Source organism: Carettochelys insculpta, chromosome 3 (genome assembly GCF_033958435.1).
Source record: "Carettochelys insculpta isolate YL-2023 chromosome 3, ASM3395843v1, whole genome shotgun sequence".
Taxonomy (NCBI): Eukaryota; Metazoa; Chordata; order Testudines; family Carettochelyidae; genus Carettochelys; species Carettochelys insculpta.
Genome location: NC_134139.1, coordinates 34,433,735 through 34,458,996, shown reverse-complemented (window position 1 = coordinate 34,458,996; position 25,262 = coordinate 34,433,735). Strand labels below are relative to the sequence as shown.

The window sequence follows — 25,262 nt, the reverse complement described above, 5'->3', positions numbered from 1 at the left end:
AAACACCAAATCCCTCTGCACTAAATCCCAAAACAAGAAAGTCGAACAGCCTCATCATCATCATTGTACTGTACAAATATGCTACAATTACGATCAAAAGGACAGACTCAGGCAGAAGGCCAGGCAACTGAGTGAGCAGGCACTGCTGGTCTTACTACAAACAAACGTTCTGCACTTGTAGAACAAAAAAGGAAGAAAAATGAAGATAAATACAATTGGTCCCTAAATACGATACCGAGGAGGGTATAAATAAAACAGCCAGAAAGAAGCGATGTTTTCACACTGTTCCCTAAACTATGTGCGGGGTCAGTAAGCGGCCAGCCAGACGATAGAGAGCGGGAGCGATGTACTCTGACCCCGACATGCATCCGCCGTCTTACGAAGAACGAACAAACTCTCATCAGAAGCAAGAAGATAAAGAAGCCTAAAGCGTGTCGTCTCCCCACCCCCATATCCCCAGACCCGGCTGGCAGGGAGCGCGCTCTGCCCACCCAATTCCCAGCCCAGCCGGCTGTCCGCAGCCCCTCTCACAGGAACTCACAGCTAGGGGGGACAAAAAGGCGCTGCCTGCCCGCTGGGGTAGATAAGCCGTGGGTAGCGCGGGGCTCCAGGGACTTCGGGCCGCTTCGTCGAACGCAGCCAGCTCTTGCAGGCAACTTCTCCCAAGTCCGCGCGCGCAGCTAGCGGCCCGCGGCGCCCCCTGCCCTCTGCGCAGAGGCGGCCGCAGCCCAACGCCGCCACCCCTGCGACTCCCCCAATCCACTTACCTCAGCCGTCCCCGCTGCCCGCCGAGCGCGAGCTGGGCGCTAGCAGGGCCGCCGGCGATTCCGCGCTCCGGGCACGTCCATGGGCTGGTGAAAGGGAGCTGGGGTGGGGTGGGGTGGGGGTCCCGCGCGGGGCCGCAGCTGGGAGACGGAGGGAAGCAGCGGCGGGGGCTGGGGCAGAGGCAAGGTGGGCGGCAGCGCCACTCCCTCGCCGTGCCAGGGAGGGAGGAGGAGGCGTGTCCCCTCCCCGCCGCCTCCGCCGAGCCGCTCTGTCTCCGGCTCGCCTCCGAGCAGACAGCGGGCGGCGGCAGCGGGGCGAGCGGAGGAGGCAGCGGAGCGGGGCTCTCCAACTTGGCGGGGCTCTCCCTGCCTGGCCCGCGCCATGCCCGCGGCGCCGCCTCCGTCTGCCCCGGCCGCCCGAGGAGCTGGAGCCGCGCCCAGGGGACTGCCCCGGGCCTCACCCTCCGCGCCCCACTGAGGCAGCCGCCGCCGCCGCCGGCTGCAAGGGGGCGCCCGGGCGGCCGGCCGCCGGAAGGGCGCGGGGAGCCCCCTGCCGGGGCAGCAGCAGCGGGCGGAGCCGGGGCCAGGCGCCGAGCCATGCCCTTTGGCCGGGGCCGCGCGGTGGTGTTGAACGTGGGGGGCACCCGCTACTCCTTCGCCCGCGAGGTGCTGAAGGACTTCCCGCTGCAGCGGGTGAGCCGCCTGCACGGGTGCCTCTCGGAGCAGGACGTGCTGGAGGTGTGCGACGACTACGACCGGGAGCGCAACGAGTTCTTCTTCGACCGGCACGCCGAGGCCTTCGGCTTCATCCTGCTGTACGTGCGGCACGGGCACCTGCGCTTCGCGCCGCACATGTGCGAGCTCTCCTTCTACAACGAGATGCGCTACTGGGGGCTGGAGTGCGCGCACCTCGACTACTGCTGCCAGCGCCGCCTGGACGACCGCATGTCCGACACCTACACCTGCTACTCGGCCGACGAGCCGCCCCCCGCGGCCGCAGCCGACGAGCCGCGGCCCCCCGCCGAGCCCCCGCCCGCGGCCGAGGGCAGGAAGTGGCTGGAGAGGATGAGGCGGACTTTCGAGGAGCCCACCTCGTCCGTGGCCGCCCAGATCCTGGCCACGGTCTCCGTCCTCTTCGTCATCGTGTCCATGGTGGTGCTGTGCGCCAGCACCCTGCCCGAGTGGCGGGCGGCGGAGAACCGCAGCGTGGAGGAGCAGAGCAGGTACACAGCAGACTCAGTGAGGGAGCCCTCCGGGTAGGACGAGTCGCTTATTTTCCCCCCTGCCGTCCGGTCAGCTCCGCTGTGTCCAGTCCCGTGTGTCCTGCCGCTCGTCGTGACGGGTCGTCACTGTTGTTGCGCGCTGAGGGAGCAGCGGGAGGCCCCGAGAAGAGCAGGATCCTCCCAGGGCAGGGAAACGCCTGCCTGGCTCTTCTGTGTTGGGATCCAATCCTCTTTGTGCCAGGCACTGGGCTACCACCCCAAGCCCCAGGATAGGGCCCCTCTTTACTAACACTTCCCGCCCCTGGAAATTACCCGGCCCCGGATTCCCCTATTTATTTGTTAGAGCGGTAACTTCCCACGTAACAATGGGGAGCCTGGTGGTTCTCCCTCGCCTAGAGAAATGGACAGAATCTAGTGAAACAAATCCACCCCCAGCAACTGAGGTCAGAATCTTGCCCAGGGTCTTTGTAAGTGTATTCCTCTCGGGAACGTCCCTCCATCAATAATTATAGCTAGTAGGAATAATCCTTTTGAAGTCTGTAGAACTCTTATGAACAAGGAGGACTCAGGTGAGGAAAGGATCTGAGAGTGGTCCAGCTAAGTGGGGAACAAGCCAACTAGCTCTCCACACTTTAAGCAGATGTCTTTTGCCCATTTTTAATTTGTTCTAAAAGTTAAATGTAGTGTAGATTCCATATATAAAAGGTCCCAGTCTCCCATAAACTGTACACAAATTACATGAGTAATTTTACACTTACGAAGTCTGGCAAGAGCAGACTCTATACACAGATTTAGAAGTTAGAGATGGAAATGGTCTAGCAGAGAAACGATTCGGTGTCCTTACAGGTACATTGCACAGTGTCTCAACAGATATTTAAATTGATGCCATACAGTATTTGTTCTTAACCAAAACATATTTAAAAAACATTAAGATTGTGAAGCAAAAACCATGACATACCAAATTTATGGTGTGATTTTAGGGCTCACTCCTGCCTGTCTTATAAATATGAGTAATCCTTATAGGACCTGATTCTTTCAAACCTGGGTTAAATTGGTGTAACAATATTGATGCTCTGATCTAAACCCATGGGAGAACAGACTCAAACATACAGGCTTTAACAGGATCTCTCTCTTAAGTATGAATTACTCAAGTGAGGGAGATTGACGTAAGTAAAAAAAAACCCCACCCCATCCCCATTTTTTCTGTTCCTCTTTGCTGGTTGAGGATATTTGTGTATCAGCAGAAGTTTTTATCCTCCACAGTTCAATCCATCCTGCTTTTCCCTGTAGTGAAGTCATGCCATCATTAGGAGACCAGTCGGTTGCCATAGAAGTAATTGATACAGTATGCACTAATCGTCAAATTCATTTCTTGGAAGTAGGTTGATGATTTCCATCGACTTAGATGTACATATGCTGCTCAAGGTTCATTGTAACTGGGCCAAAGATTTCACTGAAGAAGGGTGTGGAGATGGACTGAAGCACTTGGCTTCAGTTTATATAAAAAAACCAGAAGTAAAAATGATCTGTGTTCAAGCCTGATACATGTGACAGTTTTGTGTGATTCAAAAGCTCAACTTTAAATTGGATTCAGGGGCCTAGTTATTTCAGCTATCTCCAAAGAGTTGGTGGTTTGGATAATTTTTATATAAACAAAAAAAGTACTGAGGTGAGCACCTGACAAACAGAACAGGATGAGCTATGACAGAGGCACTGTTGACTTTATTCACAATAATTCCTGATGCCCTGTATGTCAACAGGAAAGTTCTTTCACTTATCTCAAAGAGTTTTTGTGTATAGCTAAGCATTACGTATTTTATATTTAACTTTTAAACAGAATTCAGTACCCTTTCCCCAAAAATGCTTGTATATAAAATGATTTACCAGCAGACCCTTATGTGTATAAGTACTTTCAGAAATAGATCGCAGATACTAATAGCATACAATGTGGCCAGTACCTCTCTGAGATGGGAAGGGAAAAGAAATCAGAGTGGTCTGTAAATACCTGTGCCAATGGCAGTCCCTCTCAGAGGTCCAGAGAGGCCTGGGCCACTTCCAGCTTTCAAAGCCACTAGCCATAATAAAAATAAAGAATAGAAACATATGAAGAGAAAATTAAGCATCGGTATGAGAGACACACAATTTGAATATTTTACCTAACAACTGCTTTTCCAGGCTTTCTCAGCAAATGTACTAATTGAGGGATGAGCATAAAAACAGTGAAATATATCAAATGCCAAAAAAAAATGAACAAGTATCTAAATATGAGGCCCCCTTTGAGCTTGAGGCTATGGAAGAATGGAATTTCCCCTCCCCCCCCGCCCATGCCCACCTGCCAATTGGCCCTGGTCAATGGTAGGTTGAAAACTATTTGTGATGCAATATGGAATTGCAAAGAACTGGCCTACAGCATAGGGAATCAGGATTATACTTCAACAATCCCTATGTTTCTTTAGCAGGAATATTTACTATCTATGCAGTGATATAATTTGGTTCATTTGAGATACAACTTTATTCACACATTATTGCTGAACAGATGTTAATAGTTTAATACTGAGCAGATTGCAAATAAATGTATGTTCTTCCTATGGTTGCCACCATACTTACAACACACAAGTGGAGGTGGCATAGTTTTTACATAGAGTGGTTATTTTAGTTATGCATATCAGTATTAAAAAGCCTGAGGAGGTGGAAGAACATGAGTCTAAAGCAGAGTTGCAGCTGGCATAAATTGTCATAGGCACATTTTCACAAAACTTATTGAAGTCAGTTTATAGCAGTTGAAGAGCTGACCCTGAGAATCCAGTTGTGAAGACACAAGAGTATTTAAGTCACGCATATGTTTCCAGGATCAAAGCCAGCACCTGAGTGACATTTAGCATGATTTTTCTTTCCTCCCGGATTTCAGTGACTCAACTGCTTCTTTCAGCCTTTAAATTCCATAAGTTAAAAAGGCTTAATTATTTTAAAAATGCCTGTTATCAGTTGCCTTTTCATGAGGTGCTAGGATTTTCTGACATTGTTGAATTTTTAGGGCTGAGCCATGTTATCTTCTTAAAAAAGTTCCCATTCCTGTTGAGTTTTACCTGAGGAGGGACCACAGGAGTAAACCCATTGACAGGGTTACAGAGCAGGCCTTGTTTTAGACTCTTCCCAGCTTTGAGTGCACACCTCAGATGGCAAGCGTTGCTTGCTATCATCCAGCCTTTGTTGGACTGGATCTTTGGATGGCAGTCTTCTGTTTTACAAGTCTTAACAATAGGCCCCAGTTGCCTTTGGGGTCTATAAGCCATTTTCCTCTGTGGAGCTGTAAACACTGAGGGCACTTCTGCACTTGCCCCCTCCTTTGAAGGGGGCATGTAAACAAGCCAGATTGGGGAAGAGCAATGAGGTGCTGCACTGCATATGCAACACCTCATTAGCCTAATTCCTGCAATGCAAAACTTTGAAGTTAGCAACTTCAAAGTGCTGTCAAGCCGTGTAGCCACGGGCACTTACAACTTCGAAGTGCCCTTACTCTCAAAACACACCCAGATTGAATAGGCATCTGGGAAGTAAGAGCACTTCGAAGTTGCACGGGTACTTTGTACTGCCCACCGCTACATGGCTTGCCGGCACTTCGAAGTTGCTAACTTCAAAGTTCCTGCGGCGAGAATTAGGCTAACGTGCTGCATATGCAGCACAGCACCTCATTGCTATTCCCCCATCTGGCTTGTTTACATGCCCCCTTTGAAGGAGAGGGCTAGTGTATTTGAGCCCTGAGATGATTAAGAAGCTTGTTTATCCAAAAGGCACACAGCGAAAAAGATAAAAACCATGGAGGTATGTATGCATATTTCCGCTTCTCTTAAGGGGTGTGGTAAATTCCATTTAGCCCAGTTATCTCCTCTGGCTGGGCTGCAAGAGAGCCTGTTTGCTTCATTTTGTGTCATTCTCAGAGCATTTCCTACAGTATCTGCCCCTGGCAGCTACTGACAGCCCACCAGTAGGTAAAGTAAACCAAGGTGCATATACAGTAACTCTTCACTTGATGCTGTAGTTATGTTCCTAAAATGCAAAGTTAAGCAAAATGCTGCTAAGCAAATCCAATTTCCCCATAAGAATTAATGTAAATAGGGGGTGATTAGGTTCCAGGGAAATTTTTCCAGCAGACAAAAGGTAGTATATGAAAATAAGGTATAAAATTTTAACAGTTTAATACTGTACACAGCAATAATAATTGCTAAGCCTGGCTGAGGGGGTGCAGTCATCGTGTGGAATATTTCCCAGGAAATGTCTTGCTGTTAAATGATGAAGTAGCACTCAGCTGAGCCCTCAAGGGTTAACATGTTAATGTAGCTGCACACTCTAAGGATAGCATGGACTGAGGCAGAAGGAAACAATAGGTGTATAGCAGTGACTGCAAACACTTGGCTGCAGCAACTGAACATTGATGATGAACCCACACTATCGCCCTGGAGTGCGCCAGTCTCTCCTCTCGACCATGCAAACACAGCTGCACAGTACTGAGGAGCGTGTATGTGAGAGAGGCACATGCTAATTGTGAGAGAGAAATAGGTGCATACGCTGTGCGTGTATTTGAGAAAGGGAGCACAGACTGCGACATGCATTGCCCCTTTAAGTACTCTGGCCCCACTTCAAGTAACTGTCATTGCAAGTAGACTGGGAAGTCCAAGCACAAGACTCTGTAGCTGTGATACCCTGGTTTGTGAAGGTGGGGTATGGAGTGGGGAGGGGAGGACATTCTATCAGCACTCCTCTCCCTGCACAGCAATTAGGAGGCTTCCCAGGAGCAGCTCCAAGGCAGGGGGCAGAAGCAGCAGGTCCCAGGGAGCTGAATTGCCCACCTCACAGGGAACTTAGAGGGGTTGGTGCAGCACTACCAACCTATCCTCTTTCCAACCCACCACAGGGACAGGCTGCTCTTCCAGAAAATACTGCAAGTCGTGGACAAAGCGAGCCATCAAATAATGTTGTAAGAGAGCATCGAACATCTTTAATATGATCACGTACTCTAATAGAGAAGCAGTATAAGAACGAAACAATGTTAAACGGGCAGAATGTTGAGTGAGGAGTTACTATACTTACTTCCCTCAGTCTCCGCTCCCATACTTAATGGCTGACCAAAGTAAGGTCTAACCCAAAGGTCAACTGAAGAAAGTGGAAAGACTCCCATTAACTTTCTCTGGATTTGGATCAGGCTCCCAGTGGTTTGCTATCCAGATAAACTGCAGCCCCTTCCTGGTTAATTGTCTGGGATATTTCAGTATATTCTGGGGACTCTCTCAAAGAGAAGAGGAACAAAATAGTTAACACATACATTAATTGAAATTAAATTTAATGCCAGTGCCCAAACTTTGCTAGCCCCTCCCAGTTCCTTTCCTGGCACTCCTTATATATTTAGGATGTTTCACTTTAAAATGCACTCAGATTGATTTTGGAATCTGGGGAGTTTGTAAACAATCAGTTTAGTATCAATATTGGAAGAGAAACCTAATCGCACCTCAGCAAAATAAGCTGTGACAGTAACAAATGGTCTCCATAACGTAATTCTGCAATACGACATAAAGGCCACCCACTGCATCGAAAGTGCTGCAAACTAGCCATGTAGACAGGCTTCCTTCAAAAGGAAGGGCACTTTTGAAGGAACCCTGTCTACACAGCTAGTTTCCATTTTGAAAGCAGTACTTTTGATGTGGCGAGTGGCTGTCGTTATGCAAATGAGGTGCTGAATATTCATATCAACACCTCATTAGCATTTTCAATCTGCTGCATTTACATGCTCTGTCCAAAAGGGAGGGGCATTGTAGAAGCAGCCATAGGAAAGCATTCTTGCACCACTTTTGACTGCAAACTACACAGTTTCATGTCATTCCACCCCCCAGATTATTTTTCAGTTTTGAAACAATAATTTATGTCTTAGAAGAGGCACCAGACTCCTCACCCTGGCAAGTGAATTATTGTTCTCCAGAGAGCAACTAAGTATGGATAGGAGCTGGCCAAGCTTCCCACAAAAACAGCCCTACTAATTAGCCTTGACCCTCTTCTCTGGACATAACCACTAAATGATAGAGCAATTCAGCCCACAACCTAGTCAGTCCTCTTTTTAAGGAGACTGGTAGTAAGAATGGTGTCTAGCAATGCCCATTGATGCCATTTTTGTGTACATGTTCAGATGTGAGCATTGTCATATGAAAATGGACCAAGATCACCAGACATTTCATGTGGTCCTCTGAATGGCCATGAGGTGAGTGAGATTTGGTCAACACATCTGATAAAGCAGGTCTTTTCCCACAAAAACTTATGCTCCAATATATTTGTTAGTCTATAAGGTGCCACAGGACTTTCTCATTGTTTTTGCAGATACAGACCAACATGACTACCCCTCTGATACTGGTCATGACTGTTCAGCTCAGCATGGGAACCAGTGACCTAATAGCAAAGAGTCTGTACATTTTATCGGTCTCCTGGGCTATGTCTACACTAGCCCCAAACTTCGAAATGGCCATTTCAAAGTTTACTAATGAAGCACTGAAATACATATTCAGCACCTCATTAGCATGTGGGTGGCCGCAGCACTTCGAAACTGATGCGGCTCATCCCGATGGGGCTCCTTTTCAAAAGGACCCCAGCTACTTTGAAGTCCCCTTATTCCCATCTGCTCATAGGAATAAGGGGACTTTGAAGTAGGCAGGGTCCTTTCGAAAAGGGGCCCTGTCAATTTCGAAGTGCCGTGGCCACCCACATGCTAATGAGGCACTGAATATGTATTTCAGTGCTTCATTAGTAAACTTCAAAATGGCCATTTACACGGCCATTTCGAAGTTTGGGGCTAGTGCAGACATGGCCCTGGAGTGAGATCCCCTTTAATTAAAACCATATCCTAGCCTATCACTCCTGAGAGGAAAATAGAGGGCCTAGGAATGCAGAATGAAGCCATAGATCATGGGTGTCCAACCTTTTGGCTTGCCTGGGTCACACTGAGTGAAGAGGAATTGTCTTGGGCCGCATATAAAATATATAATATAGTTAATGTATATAAATCACATAATAATGTTAAAAGTTTACGATCTTGTGGGGCCGCATTACTAGCTGTCCAGGGCCGCATGCGGCCCGCGGACTGGACACGCCTGCCATAGATTGTGAGAATTCCAAATCCTGCAGATCTGAGATTTGCAGACAGTTGGGTTTTTGGTTTGCAGTGAGGCTGCCCTCCTTGGGGCTATTCCTGCAAAAGCAGGGAGAAATACAGAGCAGACCTTATTAGTGAACACATTTTGCAAAGCAATATATTTTATGGTCTTGCTCTTCTCTTAGCTGGAGGTCCCACTCCTCCAGGGAGAAGAATTGTGCCACAACTTCCACAGCTACTAGGGAGCAAACAGCAGTAGCCCTCTTCCCCATCACCTCATCTAATGCTTTAGGCAATTTAAAGCCTTTCTCTTTGCTCTCCTGTGTCACACACAATAGATGAGTATTTAGGTTCCTGAAATATTTTAGTCTGTGGACTCACCTATGAATTGAGTCTGCTTGTGATACTGAAATGAGAGCTCATTTTCCTAGGACTTCCTGAGCCTTTCCATTGCAAGTCATTGGAGCCTGTCAGACTCCCCGTCCTGGAACACCTCCTTATGCAAACTCAGCATTGCAGCCCTCCATCCCCACTTCACCCTATTCCTCCAGACTTCAGGGAGGTGTGCAGTAAACTTGTCTCTCCACTTAATAAGATCATGCTAAGAATCCCACTCAGTCTAAGGCAGCAGTTCCCAGCCTTGTGTAGATGGTGACCTATTTTGACAATTCAGGAAGACTAGGGCTACGTCTACACGTGCAGCCAACATCGAAATAGCTTATTTCGATGTTGCGACATCGAAATAGTCTATTTCGATGAATAACGTCTACACGTCCTCCAGGGCCAGCAACGTCGATGTTCAACTTCGACGTTGCTCAGCCCAACATCGAAATAGGCGCAGCGAGGGAACGTCTACACGCCAAAGTAGCACACATCGAAATAAGGGAGCCAGGCACAGCTGCAGACAGGGTCACGGGGCGGACTCAACAGCAAGTCGCTCCCTTAAAGGGCCCCTCCCAGACACACTTTCATTAAACAGTGCAAGATACACAGAGCCAACAACTAGTTGCAGACCCTGTATATGCAGCACGGACCCCCAGCTGCAGCAGCAGCAGCCAGAAGCCCTGGGCTAAGGGCTGCTGCCCATGGTGACCACAGAGCCCCGCAAGGGCTGGAGAGAGAGTATCTCTCAACCCCCCAGCTGATGGCCACCATGGAGGACCCCGCTATTTCGATGTTGCGGGACGCGGATCGTCTACACGTCCCTACTTCGATGTTGAACGTCGAAGTAGGGCGCTATTCCCATCCCCTCATGGGGTTAGCGACTTCGACGTCTCGCCGCCTAACGTCGATTTCAACTTCGAAATAGCGCCCAACACGTGTAGACGTGACGGGCGCTATTTCGAAGTTACTGCCGCTACTTCGAAGTAGCGTGCACGTGTAGACGCAGCTTAGGTGACCCAAGGCAATTCAAAAATGGGGGAGCAGGGAGGAGGAGCCATCAGTAGCTAATTTTACACCTGAGGCGAAATTGTGCCCTCATGTGTATATCTTCATAATGATTATTTCACAGAAAAGGGGGAATAATAAAATAATACCACTACATTTACTATAGTCAGTCACAGGTGCGGTAGTGGAAAGACACTCATCCACAAACTCCTCCCCCAGGCTTAAACCCCAAAATCAGGGGTTGGGGAGTCACACACAAGCTGGGGGGGCCTTGGGGAACTGCATTGAGGGGCTAGGAATCACTCAGGGCTGAAGGGGACTAGGGGAGTCACACTCAGGGTCTAGGAGTCACTCGGGCTGCAGGGGGTTAGAGGAGTCACTCAGGGGCTGAAGGGGACTAGGGGAGTCACATTCAGGGGCTTCAGGGAGCTTGAGGGGGCACAGGGACCCCCATGGCTGGAAGGCAGCTGGGACATGGAGCTCCAGCCAGCAGTATCAGCCACAGGAACCCTGACCAGTCCAGTGGGGATGCCCAACCCCCAGAGCTAGAAGCCAGGTGGGGCAGAGCCAGCCACTGAAACCCCAGCTAGGGGGGAACCCCAACCCCCATAGCTGGAAGCCAGCCTATGGAAACCCTGCTGGAGTCTAGTCAGACCCCATCTTTAGCACAGGCTGCAAACCAGGGAGCTGATCAGCTTTGCCTCCCTACAACCCTTGAACTCAGGCCCCTACCTTACCTAAGCTGAGCAGTGCTCCTCAGGTATGCAGTTCTCTGCTCTGTAGCTGAAATGGTTCTCAATTTAATTGACTGAGTTAACTGCCTGACAGCTGTTAATCCAATTAAGAAGTTGAGAACTACTTCAGGAGTGTGAATGGTTTCTTAATATCTAGCTGTGGAGCCACCCAGCCCAGCTAGCAAGTCGTGACCCATGTTTGGGACTCGACCCATAGGTTGGGAAACCCTGGTCTAAGGTAGAAGCTTCCTGGCTTGAAAGAAAACTCCTCCACAAATCCCAGACTGAGTCCTCCACCGATTCTTCCCTCTCTTAGGCTCTGCACATCTCTACTGTTTCTGGGCTTTCATGTTGGAGGACCACTTTCCTTTAAAGTGCTGATGCTTGCAGTATATTCCCCAGAGCCTTCTCCTGAGCCAGCCTTAGGATTTTTCCCTCCCTATTCACCGACCTCCACTTTTTTTCACCTATGATTCCTTTTCCTACTGCCCTGCAGTCGCTCCTTTATACAAATCACCCCATCTGGTTTGCCTGCTGGGGTTAATTATTAATTACCTTTCTCCTCTTCAGGCACCATATAAAGCACTAATTGGGCTTTCCCTCACTCCTTATTCCTGTTTCTCCCAGTTTATTAGTTAGAAAGCATGCTTTCCTAAGCAAAGTAAAACAGTTTCTTTTCTAAGCACCACCTCTCATCAGTTGCAAGAAGATGTTTGTTCATATCCTAGAAAACATCTCTGCAGAACTCCAATTAAAAAACGTAATGGCCACGTCTACACGTGCACACTACTTCGAAGTAGCGGTGCCAACTTCGAAATAGCGCCCGTCACGGCTACACGCGTCAGGCGCTATTTCGAAGTTGAAATCGACGTTAGGTGGCGAGACGTCGAAGTCGCTAATCCCATGAGGGAATGGGAATAGCGCCCTACTTCGAAGTTGAATGTCGAAGTAGGGCACGTGTAGATGATCTGCGTCCCGCAACATCGAAATAGTGGGGTCCGCCATGGCGGCCATCAGCTGAGGGGTTGAGAGAGACTCTCTCTCCAGCCCCTGCGGGGCTCTATGGTCATCGTGTGCAGCAGCCCTTAGCCCAGGGCTTCTGGCTGCTGCTGCAGCAGCTGGGGATCCATGCTGCATGCACAGGGTCTGCAACCAGTTGTCGGCTCTGTGGATCTTGTGTTGTTTAGTGCAACTGTGTCTGGGAGGGGCCCTTTAAGGGAGCGGCTTGCTGTTGAGTCCGCCCTGTGACCCTGTCTGCAGCTGTTCCTGGCACCCTTATTTCGATGTGTGCTACTTTGGCGTGTAGACGTTCCCTCGCAGCGCCTATTTCGATGTGGTGCTGCCCAACGTCAAAGTTGAACGTCGACGTTGCCAGCCCTGGAGGACGTGTAGACGTTATTCATCGAAATAGACTATTTCGATGTCGCTACATTGAAATAAGCTATTTCGATGTAGCGTGCACGTGTAGACGTAACCAATTTGTGTTTCAATCTCAGGGGCCCAGAAAATACATTTGAAACCCCTTGTGTTTAGTCTCCTATCTTCACAGAGCTTCAGAACACCAACCATATTTGTTTCCAATATTTAATAAGATTAAGATCCAGTTTGTCATGTTTAGCCCCATGCACCATTTTATAGTTAAATTCAAAATTGTTTATATAGAAGGCTGTGACAGGTAATGGAACTCCATCACTTTAAAAATAGGGATATGAATGCCTCTGTTACAACTGAGTTTTCCCATATGACATTCATATAAAGGTGCATTCAGACAGGGACAGGTCATAGCACCACATCCTGTGTGTGGGTGCACCAGAGAAAAGAGAGAGTGCCAGGAGCTGACATGTTCCCTTACTTCCCCATGTGGCCTCAACACAATGGGAATGTGCAAGTACAGGTTGCACCTCCTTCATTTGGCACCCTTGGGACCTGATGGGTCCCGGGTGAGGGAATCTGCCAGAGGAAGGGAGGTCACTTCCTCCAGTCACCCAGTCTGCTGCTCCTCTTCTCTTCCCCCCCTACCACACACACATGCAGCCCTGGGGTCCCCCTAACTCCTGATGGACGTTGGCCCCTGCTGCGATGACATCAGCCTGGCCACCTCCAGCTGCCAGCTGTGGGGGCTGGTTCCAGCCCCATGCTGGACATGGCCCTGACTCCAGCCATTTGGATACCAACTCTGCCCCAGTTGTGCTTCAAACATGGCCCCAGAGCCAGAAGCATGACCGGGTCCTGCAGAGGCCAGCTCAAGCCCTGGCTGGGGTGCAGAACACTGCCCTGGCTTGCAGGCCCCAACCCTAGCCCACAGGCTGGCTCTGGACTGGCCAGGATGCCAGCATGGTCCTGGCCCCATGGGTACATCATGCTGTCGGCACTGTCCTGGTCCCGCAGGTGCCAGGCTGCCTGCAGGGTCTCGGCCCCAGGGACACGAAATGCAGCCCCAGCCCCGCAGACACCGGCTCTGGCTGGATGTAGCTTCTGGCCAGGGATGCAAGCCCCGCTACACTCCACTGCCCAAGGTGACCAGGATCCCCCTAACCTCCCAACCCAGCATCCCAGGTCCAGTAGCATCCATGGTCCTGCAGGACGATGGAGGTAGCTGGAGGAGAGAATTTTGGTTTTGGGAAGTTCAGCCTGTAGTGGTTAGGGTCTGTCCCACGAAAGCTCACCTAATAAATTATTTTGCTAGTCTTTAAAGTGCTACTTGACTGTTTTTGTTTTGATAGCGTATAGACTAGCACGGCTCCCTCTCTGTTGCTTAGGGCTAGGTGCTCCTAACTTCTGTAAAGTGGATAGGAAGTGATGGCTGTGAGGCACAACTAGAGTTTCCCCGTCCCCAGCAGCTGTGGTCAGAGACAACTGCAGAGCAGGTTCCCACTTCTCTTTAATCACAGTAACTGCACCTGTGGGAGTCCCAGAGGGCATTTTACCTTTCTCTAGGGCAGGACCTTCCATGTTGCCTATTTTGAAGATACACTTTGTCACCACCCCAACTGGGGGGTTGCAGTGATATATGATGCAGTCTAGCACAGTCTGATATACTGTCAGTGATGAAATGAAGAATGGAAAGATGCTGACAGGGGAGAGAATTTCCTAGCACTTTACAGATTCTTGCTCTGATTCTGCAATACTTGCTCAGGCAAGACTTACATTTACTTGGAAGATATTATGTATGAAAGTCAGTGGGAGTTTGCCTGACCAAAGGCTTGACCATTGGGCCCAATGTTTTGACATTTTTCTAATTTTATGCTGCTTTTATGTGGAAATTAGGTTTTAGGAACAATTTAGGCACAAGTGGAGGTTGACAGACTTAAATCACGTGTTGTCTTGTCATCTGTTTTCTTCATGTGTGCCATGTTGATTGTGTATGTTTTTATGTTTTATTCAGAGCATTTAATAGATGATAAGCCACTCCAGGGATTTTTTTTTTTGAGATTTCAGCTAATTTCTTGGAGAATGTTAGAGAGAAAAGCATATTATCAGTTAAAAAGAGTAATTCACAACTGAAGGGTGCTTTGTGACAATTCACAATATGATTACTTTGAATATACCACACTAGTGTTGTTAGTGACTTTAAAAAAAATCATTTCTGAAGCAGTCTAAGCCAGTCTATATGTAAAATAGGTTATTCTGCTGGGGACTTATCAGTCAGAACAGAAAATTAAACAAAGTGATTGCTTTAGAAAAAGAGCTACAGAGGACGGATTTTCATTTTGCAGACAAAGAACCACATTAAAAAAAAAGCTGAGGGTCTTATATGAAAACTGATAAATGCCTGGAGATTTAGTGTTTCTGACAATAACTAAATTTGCATTGTGCTTAGGTACAAGCAGAGGTCACTGACACAATAGAAGATTTTACGTGTCGTCTGTGCTGAAATATTTAGCCACTAAATCAAAATGAAGTTTCAGCATTTTTTCTGAAATCTCCATTTTTGCAATTTTCTGAGGGAGCAATACTTTGTTTGTTTAAAAGTATTTTCTTATTTTTTAATGGTAGGTTGTTTTAAAACAGAAACAAAGAAGGGGAAAAGCCTGCTAAAAACCTTGATTGGAATTATTCAGAGTAGATGCTCGTTTGCCTCAGCAACATAAACTCTGTGTTGTAAATATGTTTTTAACTTTTTGAACTGGCATGTTATTTAAACAATGGACTACAACATATTGGGCTTGTCTACACTAGCCCCATCCTTTGAAGGGGGCATGTAAACGAGCTCAATCAGTGAATAGCAGTGAGGTGCTACACTGCATATGCAGCACCTCATTAGCATAATTCTCGTAGCGCAGCCTTCAAAGTTGCTAACTTCGAAGCTCCAGCAAGCAGTCTAGCCATGGGTACTTCAACGTACCCATGCTCCTTTGAAGTTCCCTTACTCCCAAAATTATTTTTTTAAAAGGAGTAAGGGGACTTTGGGCACTTCAAAGTGCCTGTGGCTAGATTGCTTACCAGCGCTTCCAAGTTTGCAACTTAGAAGTTCACGCTCCAAGAGTTATGCTAATAAGGTGCTACATATGCAGCGCAGCACCTCATTGCTATTCACCTATCGGGCTCACTTACGTGCCCCCTTTGAAGGAGGGGCTAGCGTAGATGAGCACATAGTCTATCAGGTGACCATATAGTGAAACGGTTTTAAAAGGTATATGTTTAATTTACCTTTCTCCACTCTGTCTCCTCCTCCATTAAAAAATAAGCAGAGTGATTTATGTAATTAAATATTTTAAGAAAAACAAATACAGAACATGCGATGTCCTCACTCTTCCAACTGAATGCATCATACTTTGTTTAATTTCATATTAAATGTCAGAGGTAATCAGGCCAAATTAAAGGACTAATTGCTAAATCTCAGTTTTCTTAACTGATGCTATTTATCTGTTAAAAAACAAACAAGTAACAAATAACGGATGATTTAATGGATCATTTAAGGCCAGAGTAACTCAATCTGAGGCTGCAGAACTAACGTATTTCTGCTGAATCCTCTCATAGGCTATAGATCTGATCATCATATTCTTCTTACTCTTCCTGGTCTCAGGAGCACCGCCTACCCATCCCCAAAGATGCACGTAGGACAAGATGGACATGATGGAATTAAGCCACTGGAATTCATCCATGAAGGGGAGGAGCAAATTGTCATAGAGAGAGAGAAAACTCATCCTTCTTCTCAATCATCAGAAAATGGGGAAAGGGAAGAGGGACAAAGAGAAGAATCACCCTTCTTCTCAATAGCCAGGAAATATATAGATATGTAGGCTGGAGGGAGGGACAGGTAAGATGGAATGACTGCAGCTATCATTTTGACTGGAGGGCATGTCGAAGCTAGGAAACATGATTTCCTGATCTTGCATCAATAATATTAGATGAGACAAAGCAACCGCAGCAGCACATTATGCACCAATTAGTTTGTACCTGTGCGGTTCAATTCTGTAATAAAATGACTTCCTCTGTCACTTGTGGTCTAAGTGAGCTTCATAAGCCTCCCAGGTTTGTAGTCTTGGAGTTTCTTATTGTCTTCAGAGAAGCAGTATTCCTATCTATTGAATATGTAACATTTACTTCACCATCCTTGGCCAACTATAATTGACCCTGTCCAAGGACTGTGCCAAACATTATCACCATGCAGGAAAAATAGGGCTCAGGGGAGCCTAAGGTAGCAGTAGGGTTGACCCAAGTGGCTGACACAATGAAGATGAAAGATAATTTCTTGTTAAGAATTGCCTTTAGGTAAAGTCAAAGGCCAGTCTATCTCTACATTTAATTGGAACACTCCACTTAGGGCAGTCACTTGTGTCCTAGTAGTGTAACATTTAGTGGAGCCAGGAGGTAAATTCTATTGCTGTCAGTCACTGATTTAGCATTTCAGCATCCTGTGGTTCCAGGGGTTTAGCCAGGTCAGTGGTATGACTCTTTATGGTAAGAAATGAATCAAACAGATCTTCAGATCTTTTCGGAGAAGGTATAACATAAGAGCTTGTGACCAGTGAGTTGGGTTCAGTGGATGATCTTGGTGAGCTACCTGGAGTCAGAGGCTACATCCCAAGTTCTGTAGTGATTTTGCCAGTCTCTTGTGCTCAGTAGCACAGTCCCTTGATCTTCCACACACTCGGGCCCTTAATTATTTATAAAGCTTCATCTGAAACGTTAGATTTCTTTTCTCTAAGTCTTTATACAGAAAAGCAGCCTGAGGCTAGAGGCTTATAGATTCAGCATATTTATTTATTTTTTGTTTAAATCTTTTCAGAGATTATACTGAATTTAGGCCTTGCCAGGGTGTTATTCAAATCAGATTTCATTTTAAACAAGATTATTTTTTAAAAAGAAACAGCCAGTATAATTTAAATAACAAAATAAAAAAATCTGATTAAAATTAGAAAAAAATCTTTCTTCAAAAATTGATTTTTTTTATCCCCGTCCAAAAGCTATGCTGGATCACTAAGTCAATACCCACTCACAGGAAAGATTCTATTACCAAATCACCAAAACTAAAGCCTATTGCTTCCTGGTTGTTCCACATCCAAGTATTGACCCAGTCAGATCCTTCCTCATTTGGGTTCCCAATTTTCTGTTTGCAGAAGACCACACAGTCTTCCCCTCCCCTACGCTGAGGACACATCCTTGCCTTGCTCCTTCTTTGAGGTCCTGCAGCCCCCTCCCTCCATTGCTTTCTCTCCCCTTCCCTTGCTCACTTGCTCATTTTCAACTGGCTGGGTTGTGAGAAGGTTTGAGGGCTCCAGCTGGGCATGCAGGTTGTGGGGTGGGACTGCAGATGAGGGATGTGGGGTGGGGGTGGGGGCTCCAGGCAGGGGCAAGGGACTGGGATGTGTGAAGGGGTGAGGGCTCTTGAGTGAAGCTGGGGAGAGGAGTTTGGGGTGCCGATAGGCCATAGGGATTCAGAGTGCAGGAGGGGGCTTAGGGCTGGGGCAAAAGGGTAAGGTGTGGGATGGGGAGTGAAATAAGGGCCCCCAGTGGGAGTTAGGGTGTGGGGTGGGAGCTCCAGGCTGGGGTAGAGATTGAAACATGAGAAGAAGTGAAGTGTGCTGCCTCTAGATTGCACTTACCTTAGACAGCTCCTGGAACTGACATCATCTCCTTGCTCCAAGGCAGAAGTGCAGTCTGTTGGCTTTGTGTGCTGTCTCTGCCTGCAGGCATTGCCCCGCCGCCCACGCACACACTCCCATGGACCATGGTTCCCAGCCAGTGGGATCTGCAGAGCCAGAGCTTGTGGTGGGGGCAGCACACTGAGCCCCTGTGGCTTCCTCCATGCCTAGGAGCCAGAGAGAGATGCTGGCATATGGCCTGCTCAGCTGCAGGCAGCCAGCCAGAGTTTTAACAGCCTGATCAGCGGTGTTGCCAGGGTCCCTTTTTGACCAGGAGTTCTGGCTGGAAACTGGACACCTGGTAACCTTATGTCTAGCTTGTCATCATGAACGATTCAATGTAATAGGCTCATGGCCTCAGGAGGAGCCAGGAAGTGGAACTTTTTTGAATGTACAAAACAAAAAACTTGCTGTTTTGTTTAAATGTTAACTACCAGGGGTCAGAGTCACAACATGAATCCTGGAAAATAAATCCTAGAAAATGGGTTGGAATGGAATGACGTTCCCTTAAATGTAGAATTCTTTTGGGCACACTTAAGATTGTATATGAATTCTATATCCATGGCTAGGTGTTGTTTAATTAGTAGTTGATGATAATGATGATGAAGAGCCTAGCCAATTCCCAGCCTGTAAGCAAGTGCAGGCTCTGTCAGTTTCTACATTAGGGATGATTTGTATTAGCTTGCATTTGCTATTCAATAGAGGGGGAGAGAAGCAGTCACAGAAAATACCAGAGAAATAGTTTTTCATGTTAGCATGGAGAATGGGATAGATATAAAATTATGTAATATTTTTGAACAGGGACCATGTTCCTCTGTGAGCTATCTTGTAGCAAATAATAGATTATTTTCCCCTGTGGCATTAGAGCATGAGCGACAAATATGCTTTTTAAATCAGGAAAGCAAAATTATTAAGTTCATTAATGGCTTTATGACTGAATATAATCTGTGCTTTTCTAGGTGTTTTGTTTTGAAAGAATATTTAGGTCTGAATTGAACTGCCAGATGCAGTAAACCTAGATTTTTAACAATGGAGATTTCGTACCTATATCTAACAGGTATCCTTTGCACTTCTATTTACAGTGTTCACTGTCACTGTTACAGTGAACACTAACATTTCCCAAGCTTCAGATCATTTAGACCAGTGGTTCCAAAACTTTTCGGCATCACGCCCCCTTTTTGATTTTTGAGAAACCCACATGCTCCCCCCACCTCTTCTTTACCATCATCCAACCCCCCCCTTAACAAAATATTCAAATTGTAATTTAAAATAAACACAACAACTTGATATAAAAATGTTACTTAAAATTAAAAACAAGCACAAATAGTTGTTCTTGGGCCCTTGCGGGCCACCAGAGGTGATCGCGAGAGCTGCCTGCCCACCTGAGACTTGCCTTGCCAGAGCTGCCCACCTGAGCCCCACGCTGCCAGGGCCAGCCACCCACCTGCCCACCAGTCACCTGGGCCAGCTACCTGCCCACCCGCCAGCTGCCTGAGCCCCACCCTGCTGGGACCAGCTGCCTGCCCACCAGCTGCCCGAGCTGCCCACCCAAGCCCCATGCTGACGAGGCCCACTGCTCGAGCCCCACGTTGCTGGGGCCAGCCACCCGCCTGACAGGCTGAGCTGCCCAACCCCTGCACTGCCAAGGCCAGCCACCAGCCTGAGTCTCCTGAACCCTGTGATGCCTGGGCCAGCTGCCCAAGCAGCACGAGTCCTACAAGCCGGCCGGCTGCCCAAGCCCCATGAGCTGCCCGCCCGAGCCACTCCGATCCCACAAATCCAGGCACCACCAGCCCCCCCTCACTCTTAATCCATCCCCCTCACCTGAGCCAGGCACCCCCAGCCTCTAATCTAATCCCATCCTCCTCCTCCCGCACCCAACCCACACTCACTCATCTTTGCAGAAGGCAGCTAGCTCCACGTGGGTCTTCATCGGCTGCCTGATTTTTATAGTGGCTGTGCCAGGTCACCCGCATAAAATGGCAGGGGCTGAGAGCTGGAAGCAAAGACTGACTCTTTCTTCAGGTGGGGAATGATGGGGGGCTGGGTCTCCTCATGCCCCCCCTCGAATTTCTTCACGCTCCTCCATGGGGGCACCCCCCCAGTTTGGGAAACCATGATTTAGACCACAGGTCCTTTTACCATATTGCATTATTATCCTTAAGAGAACACGTTTTGATTTATATGGAGCTACATATTAAATATTTTTAAGATAAATGCAGTTAATGTATTTTTATACCCTTATCTAAGAGAAAGGCCCAATCGCATAGATACTTCATGGGCCTTGCTAGCTATATGTGCAGATTCAGTGGCTGCCTCTGACTGAATGGGTACTTATCGTTAATGGCTGCAATTAATTTATAAAGTAAAAATTATTCCTTTGCTGTTGTCTGACCATTACTACTCCCTCTGTTTTTGAGACTGAGATGTCTCTCTCTCTCTCTTTGGAAAAGAGGGTCTGCATTAAGACCCAACCACTGTGGCTAATAGAGCTGATTAGTTTGAGAAGACTCTGAAGAATATTATCTTTCTAACAGATCACCGTATTAGTGGTTCAGAGCACCATCAGCGTGTGGGCTAGAATCTGTGCTGTGCCTCTCAACAGAACTGGTTGTCTCTCAAAACAGGCAGAATCTTCTCGGGTTGTATAACAGCCTGTAATGCTTGTTAGGGCTCTGAAATGTTTTGGGCACATAGAGACTGGTGAAGGTCAGTGCAGATGTGTTGTTGCCATTGTTGGAGCTGATTTTTAGTGTCCCTGTGAGGTACTATCTTTTCTTGAAGTCATACAGGATACTCTTTCACATCCACCAGCCCCAGGACTGGAAGGTTGCTAGATATTCCAGTATTCTGGATAATAGAGAGGTATACATAGCTATGCATAACACTTAAGAAAAACAAGATTAGATATTAAGAAGCAAACAAAAATGTATGCAGAGTACTTTGTTTACCAACAACAGAAGTATTGTGCACTGTAAACTTATACTGTATTTTCTGTATTTATTTGTATTTACTTTCACTATACTGAATTTATGGAAAACGTAACTAAAATTTATTTATGGTTTAAATGCCGGTTATTTGAGAGTTCCAGATGATAGAATGCCGGATATGAAAGAGTTTACTGTGTTGGATTCTTACTTAAGAAGCCATCCCATGGCATGGACAGTGTTTTCAAATACTGCTGCATTCTGGATCTCCACTCTGGATCTGGTGGTGAAACAACCCCAGTAAATGTAGGGGTTTAAAATCTGGGTGGTCGTAGTCAGTTGAGTTTTAGCCCTGTGATGGTACTGAGCTGGAATTGGTCATGTTAGGTCTTGTGCTTCTGCAGACAATAGGTGAAGGTGTTTGTGAGATGAGGGAAGCAGCGAGAAAATGTCAGATATTATATTAGCTCCCCCTTAATTAACAAGATATACTCACAATTAGTTAAGTAAGAGGGCATGTTTCCACATGCAGGATACTATACTGGGCCCCAAGCAGCTAATACATACCCCAAAATAGCATTTGATGTTTGTGGCTTTTGCTGGCCCCAATTCTGAAAAGCGTTTTAGCCTGTTAATAAATCTCACAGACATCACTGGGCCTTAAAGTTAAGCCCATGTTTAAGCACTCTTCAAGGACAGGGATATGTTCTTGCATCTGGGCCATTTGTACTTGGTAGGATGGTGGTGCCCTTCTCTTTCAGATAGGTCATGTCTACCGTACAGCAATCTTTCAAAAGATGATCTTCCAGAAGGTCTTCTTTCAAAAGAGCACATCCACACACAAAAAAGCAGATTGAAAGATCGATCTGCTCTTTCAACAGAGAGCATCCATACAGCCCCTGCTCTGTTGAAAGAATGGGCCAGGAATCAAAAAATCCAGCTCCATAAAGATTGTTTTGTTTTGTTTTTAAAAAGGGCCCATAGAGCATCTAGACATGCTTTTTTTGAACGAAGCTTTTGAAAGGAAGAGCTCTTCCTGATCCAGGAGTGGAAGAGGGCTTCCTGAAGAATCATAGAATCATAGAACAATAGAGCTGGAAGAGACCTAAAAAAGCCATCGAGTCCAGCCCCCTGCTCTAAGCAGGACCAAATCCATCAGATCAGCCCCGCCAGGGCTTTGCTGAGGCAAGACTTAAACACCTCCAGGGATGGAGACTCCACTACTTCCCTGAGTAGACTATTCCAATGCTTCACCACCCTCCTAGTGAAAAGAAGAGCCGCATTCTTTTGATTTCAGATTGAGAGAGCTCATATTGTGCGTGGACGCTCTATGTGTTCTTTCGAAAAAGGGCCTGATTTACCTAAATAACTTGGTAGTGTAGTTGTGCCCATGTGGTCCTCATCATTGACTCAGTTACATTTTTGAACACTTTTGAAATTGACTCCAATTGTACAACAAGACCTCGTGCAGATATTACATTACACTGGCCACCAGTATTGGGTTTACCCATAAAGTTCAGGAAAGGCTCAGCTAATATTTCAATCAATAAATAACTACAAATTCAGTGACGCTGCCTTGGCTAACTCAGTGGCTGTGTCTACACAACAAAAATAACTTCAAAGTAAGCAACTTCGAAGTTGAGTGTCTACACACACCCTACTTCGACGTTAAACTTTGAAGTAGGGCACAGCACCATTCCCAGAAATGGAGTAAGGACTTTGAAGTTGGGCTCCCTACTTGAAAGTTAACTTCAAAGTAAAGAAAAATGTGTGTAGACTCTCTGCTGGCTACTTCAACGTAGTACGTAACTTTCAAGTTAACTTTGAAGTTAGTTCCTCATGTAGACACACCCAGTATGTAGCAGTTGGGTAGAAGAATGTCATTGACAGACAACCTGATCTCAAGTTTGTCTCCAGCATTGTGGTATGGGGGCTTGGATTAAGGTTTGGTTAGTCTTCACTTAGAGCCATGTGCTTTGAGAACATCTCTGTGTCCCTGTTGACAGTTCTCACTTGCAGCTGAGCAAGGTGGAAAAGAGAAACCCATTATCCACCAAACCAGAAAGCCAATTAAGGAAGAGAGGTAGCTATCCTTCCTACACTCATTTCCCCTGAATTTGTGGGGACCGAGTCCTTCCATCATCATCATCAGATTATTTTTTAAAAATGTCATGTACTCTAGGAGCCTGGGGCTGTCCCTATAGACTATGCCGGAGAGTTCCTGCAGCCTAGAACTGCAGGTTTGCCTTGGGGCTTTTTTGAACCCAGCTGGAGATGAGAGTGAGAGGACCCAATGTGGCACAGACACTGGAGAAGTGGGAGGGTGAGAGCAAACTTGCATGAGCTGTTTTCCCTAAAAATGGATTTTCAGCTTCCCAGCCCTCATTGTTTGTGGTCCATGTCGGCAGACTGGTCTTTCTTAACATGTTCTGCTATTGAGCTGCCACTCCATAGCTTTTTTTCGCTTTCATTGCTTGCAAAGTATGGAGGTCTTAAGCTAGATAGAGACCTACCGTGTTGTAATTTTAGACATTATCCTAAATTGCAGATAGATCCTAGATTCCTTTAGTGTTCCTGATGTCCTGAAGTACCCATACATATGGGTAATGTTAATTCTTTGTAATTCCAACAAAACATTCAGTAAATAAATTGCAGCTATAATCAAAGCCTTATCAGTGATCAGTTCTGAGTTGTACTCAGCAGTACCCACTGATATGTAGTTAATCACTGCTGCATTGTACTTATACAAACAAGGCTCCGAATCAGATAGTGCAGGTTGCCATTTGGCACACCCTCCACTGAGGGCCTGGATTAATCAATTTAGTAATGTCCACAAACAACTATTAATGAAAATGTTCACTTAGATTTACAATGCACTTTGTTTCTTTTGACAGGATCATTGAAGCTATCTGCATAGGCTGGTTCACTGCAGAGTGCATTGTGAGGTTCATCGTCTCCAAAGACAAGTGTGAGTTTGTCAAGAGACCTCTGAATATCATTGATTTGCTGGCAATCACTCCTTACTACATCTCTGTGATAATGACAGTTTTCACAGGGGAAAATTCTCAGCTCCAGAGGGCTGGAGTCACCTTGAGAGTCCTTAGGATGATGAGGATTTTTTGGGTGATTAAACTTGCCCGTCACTTCATTGGTCTTCAAACACTTGGACTGACTCTGAAGCGTTGTTACAGAGAGATGGTGATGCTTCTTGTCTTTATCTGTGTTGCTATGGCAATTTTTAGTGCACTTTCACAACTCCTTGAAAATGGGCTGGACTTGGGAACAAAGAATAAGGATTTTGCCAGCATCCCTGCTGCTTGTTGGTGGGTAATAATCTCTATGACCACGGTTGGGTATGGTGACATGTGCCCCATCACCATACCTGGAAGGATTCTTGGTGGAATTTGCGTGGTTAGTGGGATTGTTTTATTAGCATTGCCTATTACTTTCATCTATCATAGCTTTGTGCAATGTTATCACGAGCTTAAGTTCCGATCTGCAAGGTACAGCAGAAGCCTTTCTGCTGAGTTCTTAAATTAGTGAGTGCACCCGCTTTTTGTAATAGTATTTGCTAAGCTTTGGTGTAAGAAGTGATGGGCACTTCCTGTGCATGCCCATCTTGCTGGATAATGTGAGGAATGTCATTGTCATCAGCCTTGAAGGACATCCGTCACCGTTCTCATCTGAAGGATGACTACCTACATTGGGCCCCACAGTAGGGAGTATGGATGGGGATGTTGAGATATGAGAGGGAAAAATGGTGGCTTCTACAACAACAAAGTGACTGGGAAGTTCTCAAGACCTTATGGGGGCTGAACTTCTCTCTGCCTATTCCAACAACACACACAAAGCATGGGCTTGGCATCAAGAGAAAAGAAGGCCTTACAACTCAGTAAGAGTTACAGGTACTCACTCCACCTCAGGCTGATATCCCATTGCTTTGCAAAGAAACTATAGCAGATATTCAAATATTTTAAAATCAAAAAATCCCTTGGAGGAGTAGAA

General features: G+C 46.7%; 1 protein-coding gene across 2 annotated transcripts; it reads left to right on the top strand.

The window, feature by feature from the left end:
- The first annotated feature begins 1,361 nt into the window (after positions 1-1,361).
- On the top strand, positions 1,362-24,925 carry KCNG3 (potassium voltage-gated channel modifier subfamily G member 3). 2 transcript variants are annotated; one of them, XM_074988532.1, is made up of 2 exons: positions 1,362-1,987; positions 24,152-24,925. In XM_074988532.1, the coding sequence occupies exons 1-2, from the start codon at positions 1,362-1,364 to the stop codon at positions 24,795-24,797; spliced, it is 1,272 nt and encodes a 423-aa protein (XP_074844633.1). In that variant the 3' UTR covers positions 24,798-24,925. The 2 variants fall into 2 exon arrangements, with proteins under 2 accessions (XP_074844633.1, XP_074844632.1); XM_074988531.1 differs by having other exon boundaries at positions 1,362-2,020.
- Positions 24,926-25,262: the final 337 nt, after the last annotated feature.

Excerpts from the sequence above, each read along its gene's own strand:
- KCNG3 (XM_074988531.1), top strand. The coding sequence starts at position 1,362 with ATGCCCTTTGGCCGGGGCCGCGCGGTGGTGTTGAACGTGGGGGGCACC. Across the intron at positions 2,021-24,151 it reads TCAGTGAGGGAGCCCTCCGG|GATCATTGAAGCTATCTGCA; the intron begins GTAGGACGAGTC and ends TTCTTTTGACAG.